At 35.6% G+C, this 9,787-nt stretch overlaps 1 protein-coding gene across 1 annotated transcript; it reads right to left on the bottom strand.

Moving 5' to 3' along the window:
• Positions 1-693: 693 nt before the first annotated feature.
• On the bottom strand, positions 694-9,423 carry LOC5579191 (beta-1,3-glucan-binding protein). The gene is made up of 4 exons (XM_001664238.2): positions 9,245-9,423; positions 1,956-2,050; positions 1,734-1,888; positions 694-1,672 (listed from the first exon to the last, which is right to left on the bottom strand). The coding sequence occupies exons 1-4, from the start codon at positions 9,390-9,392 to the stop codon at positions 886-888; spliced, it is 1,185 nt and encodes a 394-aa protein (XP_001664288.1). The 5' UTR covers positions 9,393-9,423; the 3' UTR covers positions 694-885.
• Positions 9,424-9,787: the final 364 nt, after the last annotated feature.

The following is a 9,787-nucleotide window of genomic DNA, read 5'->3' as shown; positions in this document are numbered from 1 at the left end:
CGTACATTTTGGTTGTCTGGGTAAGTTCGTAGACACAAAAATCAATTTACACTTTTGTGTCAATTTGGAGGGGTTTTTTTTTTTTTCAAAACACCGTCGGCTGGTTTAAGCCGATATAGTCATGACAACCCTAGTTGGGCTAACTTTTGTTTTATTTGGCTTGATTGCAAATTGAAATAATAATAGCAGATTACAGTCAACTCTCCCTCAGTCGATATTTCGTAACACGATATCCAGTTAGATAACTATAGGAGAAGTTAGTTTCCATGGCTCGATAATTTCTTGGATCGCATTTGCACTGATTTTGTATTTTGTAACTCGATACCTGCCTACCTCGATGATCCCTTCAATATCGAGTTATGAAGAGTTGCGGTAATAACACCTATCAAGATTTCTCAAACCATTTGTTTTGTGGTCAAATTTATTTGATATGACGTTGACAATATTGAGATTACCAAAAATGCATTAAAATGTCTTGATTTCGAGAGTCAATTTAAAAATTTAATGTGAAAAAGTAACATTATTGAACAGTGACTATCCAAAATGATTGCTAATAGCTGTTGTGAATATTCAGCTACTAAATAATCAGCGATAATATAATACATCTCTTTATACTAGAATATAAATGATTCTTCGAAGAGTTATACATAAGTAGGGAATTCACAGAATAAATGTTTGAATAATAAAACACCGTTTCATCTATAACAGAAATCATATTGCAATTGTTCGAGAATTAACATTAGGTCATCTATATAATGATATGAGATGGAGGAACATGTCCCGACTAAATATCCATAAACCACACCGACCTCATCGCTAATAGCTAATATCTTAATTATAAGATTATCTTGATGATCACCCTCGTCATCGCAACAGTAAATCACTCTACAGTGCCCACACCCTCACGTAGTCCACCTGTACGGACGCATCTTTGGCGTCATTCTCGTCCAAATTCCACGTGGGCAACCAATCGTTTCTAGCATTCCAAAAATCGGTCATCGGATGGGGCGAATCATTCTTCCACGGCTTCTTGGTCGGATTAATATCGTCATCGGAAAAATACTCGTTGCCTCCAATCGCCAGTGAGATCTTAATATAAAACTCCTGATCGAACGGTGCCATAATGCTTCCATACCGCCACGGATTGTCCATTCCCGGCGAAGTGATGTTGAAATTTCCACGAGCCCAAAATCCCGTCCCAACTTTGACCGTTCCCGTTTCGATGTCATTGATGCTAAACGTTACGTGATCGGGAGTCCACTCCATCTGGTAGCGATTGAAGCCGGTATGATATCCTTTTCCGGATTCAGCATTCCTAGTGAACGTCGCCGTCGATCCCGCATTGTAGCCTTCGTTCGGTCCGAATTGTAACTTCGAAGTGACCTGCTCGATTCCAACGTTGATCCCATTTTTGATCAAATCTCGGTTTCCCTTCGATTCAAGCAAATCGATTTCACCGGAAGCAGGCCAGCCACCGTACTGGTTGTACTTCGGCAAGAACGTCACCGCTGGCCACATCCAATCTCCAGCTGGGAGCTTCGCACTGATTTCAACCTTCCCGTACTTGAAGGCAAACGTATCGACTGTTCGTAGGCTGGCACTCTTGATCGGGTTCAAGATGTGAACATGTGATCCAACACGCTCACAACCGAAGGTGCTCTGTTTAGTGCATCTGCAAAAGAAACTCGATCTAAATAGAATGCGTTTTTAGAGTAGAAAGATAGGAGCATTACTGATCTGCAGGTGCTCCACCGTGGATGTTCAGAACTCCGGAGCGGAGAAAGGCTTCGCCAAATTCATCAACCGAAAGCGTTGGACGAATGAACAGGTTTCCCTCCTTCACGAAGGAATTTGACCGGTTGTTCGTGAACCATTGGAAGTCCCAGTTCTGCAAAAAAGAAATCTAGTTAAGATGCTGGAGACAAAACATTCAGTCTGAGACTGATTTATCTTACGGTGTTTCCAGCCAGAGTGTTTTCATGCTGCCAAGTGTCCAGCTCAAAACTGTCAAACGTGTCCTCGAATATGAGATCTCCCGGGCAGAACGGTCCTGGATCGAATAGAATTTTAAGCAATGTGTACATTGTGTAGCTTATTTACTCATTTCTACTTAGGGTTTCCAATCCCGGGAATAATTTTCCGGGAAATAGATTTCTGTTTTCTGGGATTCCTATATATTAATAATATATTTCAATATTTATTTGTTATTGTTGTTTTTTTTTTTTGTTATCAAAATAAGTTATTAGACAGATTCCACGCACCATCTACGCCAAGATATCAAAATTTCAAATTCTGAAATATTTCCACAGCTATGCAGAACATGCAATTCAATACAAAACATAAATTTGATTGAAAATGGCATACAAAATACCTGAAAATTTATATGGAGTTGATATAATTTCTTGATGAGAAAGTGAGATATTTAGCAATATTTTTATAAAAGTCCTGTAGCGGTGGGGCAAGAGTTCGAATCGAGTGTGGGGCAAAAGTTCGCTGGCTAAAACACAAAATATCGATTCTTTTATGACAGGCACACGGTGTGCTGGAACACACATATTATCGAACTTGCATGAACCTCCGATCTTTTTTCACTAAAAGTTAGCCTTTATAGTCAAGAAAAGCTTGCGAAATATTAAAAAATCTTTCATCGGCAAAAAATTGAAAAAAGTCGATTTTTGTATTTTTACCCTTCTCCTATATATGAGTTCATAGGAGAATATTAGAGTTACACTAATTTTGATGCATTGCAATAGCTCAAAGACTTATTTGATATACCTTGATCACGAATCGATTACAAGACGTTTCAAATTTAGCATAATTTCTACCTACATTCACACAAGGTGACCAGCCCATGGTGGTATGCCGTTTATTAACGACATCGCATTTTTACATAAATTTATTAAGGTAAACATACTACAACTTATCAAGTTTCAATTAATGTTTCCTATTCTACAGAATAATTGAAATCATTGGAGTTCGTTATTGAACATGAAGCTTTTTTAAGGTAACAGACAATTGTATAATTACATGCAGCCATTAAAATAAACCGCCATAAAATTATATAGGGCAATGTACTGTTTAAATTTTGTATGGTGTGTTCATCTAGCTGGTCTTGTTATTCACATTTGTTTTGATTGAAAGATGGAGGAAGATTCTCCGTAAACCTGTATACGGTATGTCTACATCCAAAACAAGAACGCATACAAATATTGTAAAATATCGTTACATATACAGGGTTTATACAGAAAATGTAAGATGTGAAAATAAAAAAAAAACTATGATAGTCTTATATTTCTTGTATGAGTAACAATATTATATAATACTTGTAAAGTTGTCATGCAGATTTAAATGGAAATCTTGCAGCCGCTGGATGGGTGCGTTTGCTAAAACCTCACATCATTAACGTATCCCTAGTTACATTCATATACTTAAAACTAAATACATACCATCAAACGGGGTAACTTTGATAGTTTTTTTTTAGAGAAAATCTAAATATTTTATTTTTTATTTGTAAAACAAGCACTGGTTTGTTAGTTATCGATTGCACATGAAAGATTGCATAACGGTTCGATCTTAATGAATCTATGGTTTTTTTTATAATCGAAAGTCAGTTTTTGGTAATGTGGTAACATTGATAATGAGTAGATAAGCACATGAAAATCCAAAACAAACTATTGTTTGACATCATCACAGTTTGAATTGGATTGGAGAATGTTAACCTTCCAGTCGTTGCGCGGTTTGCCACCGTCAGAACAACCACGCTGCTGTTGGGAACGAAGAGCTAGGTTTTTCCACCAGTGTTGTACAGAATACAACAGCTCGACGACTGAAGTGTTAAAAGAGAAACTGGATTAGATTTTATCAATTAAAGTACAGAATTTATTGAACAAGAAACATCTTTAAAACGGTTTTCAGTCAAAACAAACATGATAAACACCATCATAAATTGATAATAATGGGTATAAAAGTATATCTCTGAATAGATATCTATTGATAATCATGTTTCGACATTGAATTCACCATAAATCAATCGTTTTTGGAACATGAATGAGTATAAATCGAATGAATCCCGTAAAGTACATGAGGCGTTGCATTCCTCTAGGCTTTTAATGTTATATGGGAATTTGTGACTTTGATTACGAAAATGATTCCAAATTGTAAAACTGTTTTTCCCTATGAGGTTTGATACCGGATTCATGTTTTACTAAAGCTAGGCCATCAAGCATACGTACCGAACTCATTATAGTTTCATGAAATAGTGATAGTAAAACAGATTGTTTGTGAGCGTTTTGAAAGTACCAAAATCTCATCATTTTTAAATATTCGAATATTGGCACGAAAACAGCTCAGAGGTGAAGTGTCACACTGATACCCCTTAGTTTCGTATTCGTTTTGCTTAACTGAATAACACAATTTTTGTTATTTTGTTTAGTACGTTGCGGATCCCGCACTATCAAAGTTAGCCGCATTTTCAAAGATACCTCGTTTTACGATACTAAAATGTATGTGCCCACGTTGGATATTGAAATTGTTGTGTCTATTTCGCAAAATTTGCCCCCTCCATAAGTGCGAAGTCTTGAATAAAAGTGCTGAACTACGTTTGTCATCGTCGCCACATTTATTATTCATCCTATGACAAATAATTGGAGTGATGACATAATCTGCCCATAAAGGCATATGTGTCCCATATGGAAATAGTAGGCATTGAGAAAATTGCGCTCGAAATTTGAGTTTTGTATTCTCATACAAATGTTCATAATTTTCTAGTACATTTCTGCATGCCATATTTATTTAGCACCACCGCACAGATAACTCATTTTGCTTCTAGGCATCAGTAAAAAATATAATCTTGAACACAACTCACGTTTTGCAATTGTTATTCGGGTTGAAAGTTCATATAGAGACTGTTATGCCTTTATTTTTCAATATGGGACTGCACCAGATTCATATTTTTTCCGCAACTTTACCGAACAAAGTGTGTTAATTTTTACATGCATAGTAAACTGCCCATAACTGCATAACAGTCACATTCGACATTTTTGCCAAATTGGAGTTAATACCATGGAGAGTCATCAAATTATAAATACTTTCGATCTACTAACTGAAATCTATGAGATTGTTCTAGAAAATTCGAAAAAAATACCAAGTTGTTTTGTCACATTGGTAATTATAATCGCATAACAGTCACATTGAGATTATAAATGAGCCTCGTAATGTAATAGCAATGGAATTTCTTTCAGAATTATTTTCTGACTATTCACCTAGTATGCGATATGAGTTGTACAAAATATCAGCCTCAAATAATAACTTTTGAGTTCCAGGTAATTTTTTGAAATTTTAGTTTCCTCCCATACTGCTATAAAATGCACACTTGGTATTCAATTTACTCAATGCCTACTTTTGTCGAATGTTACAAATATGCAGTTATGGGCAGTAAAGTACATATAAAAACATGAATGTTGCGACGAAAAAAGGTGTTGGTTCAAAAATCCATATGGGACAGTTATGCTTTTATGGGCAGTAATGTCGATCCGAAGTAATCTAGCCCTTTTACTCAAAATCTGGCACTTCAAACCCCAAATATAATGTGCGCATTGCATTTGAGTAGATTAGTGACAGCACAAAACTTGTATCACGATGAGCTTGAGACCACATTAAGGCTATATAAGCCATTTACTGTTAATCATGTTATAGTGAACCCTCTCTCAAGACTTTTGCGCGTATAAGCACATGAATACAGCCTATACTGCCATGTGTATCCATTTCTGGGAATTCCTATTCTGATTAGAAAACTTTACCGTATACGTAAAATATTACTTATTTGATTCAGAAAGAAGAATACAAAGCGTTCGTATGAGCTTTTCTGAAGTGAAAAGTGAAATTTCCATTATATAAAATACGGCATACCACCATGGGCTGGTCATATTGTGTGAATGTATGTAGGAAATGATGCTTAATTTAAAACATCTAAGAATTCATTCATGTTAAAGATATGTCAAATTGATCATTAAGCCGTTAAAAGTCATCATATTAGTGTATCTCTAATATTCTCCTATGAACTCATATATGGGAGAAGGGTAAAAATACAAAAATCGTCTTTTTTCAATTTTTTGCCGATGAAAGATTTTTTAATATTCTGCAAGCTTCTTTTGACTATCAAGGCTAACTTTTAGTGAAAAAAGATCGGAGGTTCATGCAAGTTCGATAATATGTGTGTTCCAGCACACCGTGAGGCATGCCTTACACCAGCCGTAAACTTAAGTTTAACGAAAAATACACACTAAATTTTTATCGAAAAATTACCCAAAACCGAGTTAATTGTAATATACTCAAAAATAGCAGTTTTTCGCAAAACTAAGTGGAAATGTAAAATTTTGGTGACAATTTTCACACGATCAGACAAATTTAACTAAATTTGAAGATAATCTGTGGATTTTAGGCAATTTGCAAATTTTTGCGTGATTTTATACATGGGTCGATCTTTTGCCCCGCTGATTCGAACTTTTGCCCCACTATGGGCCAAAAATTGATACCAAGCATTTATGCAAAAACTAATACACCTCACATAGGGGCCCAGATAGCCGTAGCGGTAAACGCGCAGCTATTCAGCAAGACCAAGCTGAGGGTCGTGGGTTCGAATCCCACCGGTCGAGGATCTTTTCGGGATGGAAATTTTCTCGACTTCCCAGGGCATAGAGTATCTTCGTACCTGCCACACGATATACACATGCAAAAATGGTCGATGGCATAGTAAGCTCTCAGTTAATAACTGTGGAAGTGCTCATAAGAACACTAAGCTGAGAAGCAGGCTCTGTCCCAGTGGGGACGTAACGCCAGAAAGAAGAAGAATACACCTCAAAGCAACCTTATGATAGGCCTTGAAACGCCCTTACATAAAATACTGAAAAAGATTTTATCTTCAATTGGATCCATGCAACGAAAGTTTGACCAAAAATTACAATATTCACGTTGAAAAACAATAAATAGCCATAACTTTTCCAAATCTCAATCGATTTTTATGATATTTGTAGTGAAAGTCTCTTACTTAAATAGAATTCGAACAACCATGACATTTATAAGATTTGTTTTGAATTAAGCTAGAAATCTTAAAACGAAACTCTTACCCCACTCGAACTTTTGCCCCACTTTACTCTATGCAGGAATTCATATACAAATGGCAAGAGAAATAACAAAACAAATCTGGCTTCTTGAAAAATTGTTGTAGGAATTCCAGGAAAAACCTTTAACGAATTTCCTCAAAAACTCTGAAATAAACTAATGAAGACTTTCACGGAAAACTTCTGAATCATTGACATTTACTAGGCTAACTACTGGAAAAAACGGAGGAAAACTGACATTGATGGAAAAATCTCTGAAAGAAATCCCTGAATAGCATCAGAATCCCCTGCAAAGAGAAGGAAATAGTAACTTTGAAGACCATAATGGATAAAAAATAGAAACTTCAAAGAATTTCCAAAAAAACAGAGACTTTCTAGAGACTTATATTAAAGTAGAGACCTGGTGCATACATCTTTCAATAGATCTATTTATTATATCTTTATTTTCACATTTTGAGAATACCTTGAGGTCCCCAGTATTCGCGGGAAATAACAATTCTATTTTCCATTTCCCAGAAAGTCTAATTCTGGGAAAAATTCGTTTGAGATATGACTACAAGTAAAATCAATAGTTTTCTTTGATATAGTATAATGATGATTTACTACTTTATGAACATTGGTGTGCGGTTTGTTTTTAAAAAGTTTGTATGCTCGTCTGAATTCAAATCACAGTAAAAGAGTAACCTCAAAGTTTGAGCCAAAAATATAAAGATTTAGAGGTGGCGCAAGGTGAATTTTCAAGTTATTCAATATGACGTCCAGTGCTTTCATAACTGCATAAGTGCTTCATAGCCTGTTTTCATAACTTTCTAATTTTCTTATCAATTTTAAAGAAAATAGCTTCAAAAGCATCTAAAAAGAATTGGAATCGTATGAATATTCATACAGTTATGGTAAAAGAAAGATATTTTCAGTAAAAGGCCTGAGTGAAAGAAAAAAAAACTATAACTTTCACCATTTAGCGAATGCATAACGGATTTCAATTATTCGTTGTCAGTAAACTGGTACACTAGGGCGGTTCAAAATTTAAAAATGTTTGAGAATCCAATCTCCCATATGTTCCCTACCATCCTTACCATAAAAATAGCGTTCTGTGAAATTTTCAGCTTTCTAGGTGGTGATTTAAAGGTGACCCAAAGACAATGTAGGTTTGTATGGAAGTTACTATGGAGAAATTTTGAGAAATGTTCCAAACACGCTAGTACTGTATTGTAAGTAGAAACTTATCATCCCATATTGAAAACTCATTCTTCAAACCTTAATGAAGGATGTTGCTGAAAAAACAAATCCCTTTCGAGCTAATTTTGTTTGGGCTTTTTGTACATTTTTGCAGGGCTATAATCCCATAATAAGCTAAATAATAGCAACCAAACTCTTGAATATCTCTTCTGCTATCCGTCGGATTGAATTTCTCTCTTCAGCAAATTTCTTTACTATGGTTTGAAGAATGAGATTTTACTATGGGATGATAAGTTTGTATTTACATTACAGTACTAAAGACTGTTCATTTAAGAAAGTGGACACGTGTTTTTTAAAGAAAACTGTTTATTGTCGAACAAATTCATAAGTTCACTTAAAATACATGGAAATCAATGTAATCTCGACCAAATTCACTTAAGTTAAAACATTTATTGAGCATTCCTTGAGAATGCTCTTTCTTTTCTCTTGATACCTCCCAAAGATTCTGCACAACTTTTTCCGTAACTTTTCGTTGTGCTGCAAACCACATTTTTTTGAAAAAAAAATCGATTTAGCGTGCTACTCTTTCATCCTTTTTAAGATGCCGTTTGATTTTTGCCCAATATTTTTAATGGGGCGTAGATCTTCTAGAGCATTGCTTGACTTCCAAGTCGACTTGGAAGATTTCATGAACAATTTAGTCATCGATTTTCTTCTAAAACTTATCTAGGATGTTTCTAGGTAGCTTTTAAAAATTATCCAGAATTAGATGAATTTCGCAAACTTTCACCAGTTCATGGACAAATATTCTATATATTCCACCAAAAAAAAGCAAAAACTGGATATTTTTTATTTCGTTAGCCAAGCTGAATGCGTATCTAGTAACACATTTTTTAAAGCTTTTCTTTCAACCCACCGTTAATTATATCGAACACCTAACATCTTACCCGCGGGAGCCTTAGATCCACTTGCTGTTGTCAAAGATTTTTCACATTTCGAACTAGAACTAGTTTTCCCTGCGCTGACTGTATCCGACACCAGCATCAAATGTAGCCCAATCAATATCACACTGATAGCACCCCACATTGTACCCATTGTCACTAGATGTAATGTTGAATAAACTCTGACCGCTAGATATCCCGAGTGACCCTATTTTATATGGTTCGAAGTGGGACAATACTGCATCCAAACCCCCGGGAGACATCCCAAATGAGTTAAAACATTCCCATAAAGTGCCAGAACAATTCTCACACGCATTGATAAACTACCAAGCTTTCCATCACCTGCCGTTACTGGGAGCTGATTTAGTACATTTCTGCAGTAATCCATCACGATGCTAGACAAATGTATGTTCATGCTGCTACCGTTGAAGCATCTGTTGCTCCCGCCTAAATGTTCTAATGGGTGCCTCCTACAACATGTGAGTTAATATGCCGTTGAAAGAATGATACAAGATAAAACAATGGAAGCCTTACATGGTGATAAATCGT

This window comes from Aedes aegypti, chromosome 3 (assembly GCF_002204515.2).
Source record: "Aedes aegypti strain LVP_AGWG chromosome 3, AaegL5.0 Primary Assembly, whole genome shotgun sequence".
NCBI classification, from domain to species: domain Eukaryota; kingdom Metazoa; phylum Arthropoda; class Insecta; order Diptera; family Culicidae; genus Aedes; species Aedes aegypti.
The sequence above is the reverse complement of the archived record's forward strand: the minus strand, read 5'-3'. Positions and strand labels throughout refer to the sequence as shown.

Bases quoted from the DNA above. Each gene is read 5' to 3' on its own strand.
- LOC5579191 (XM_001664238.2), bottom strand. From the start codon at position 9,392: ATGGGTACAATGTGGGGTGCTATCAGTGTGATATTGATTGGGCTACAT. The intron at 1,889-1,955 runs GTAAGATAAATC...TCTTTTTTGCAG, and splicing joins ACACTCTGGCTGGAAACACC to AACTGGGACTTCCAATGGTT. The intron at 1,673-1,733 runs GTAATGCTCCTA...TTTCTTTTGCAG, and splicing joins GGTGGAGCACCTGCAGATCA to ATGCACTAAACAGAGCACCT.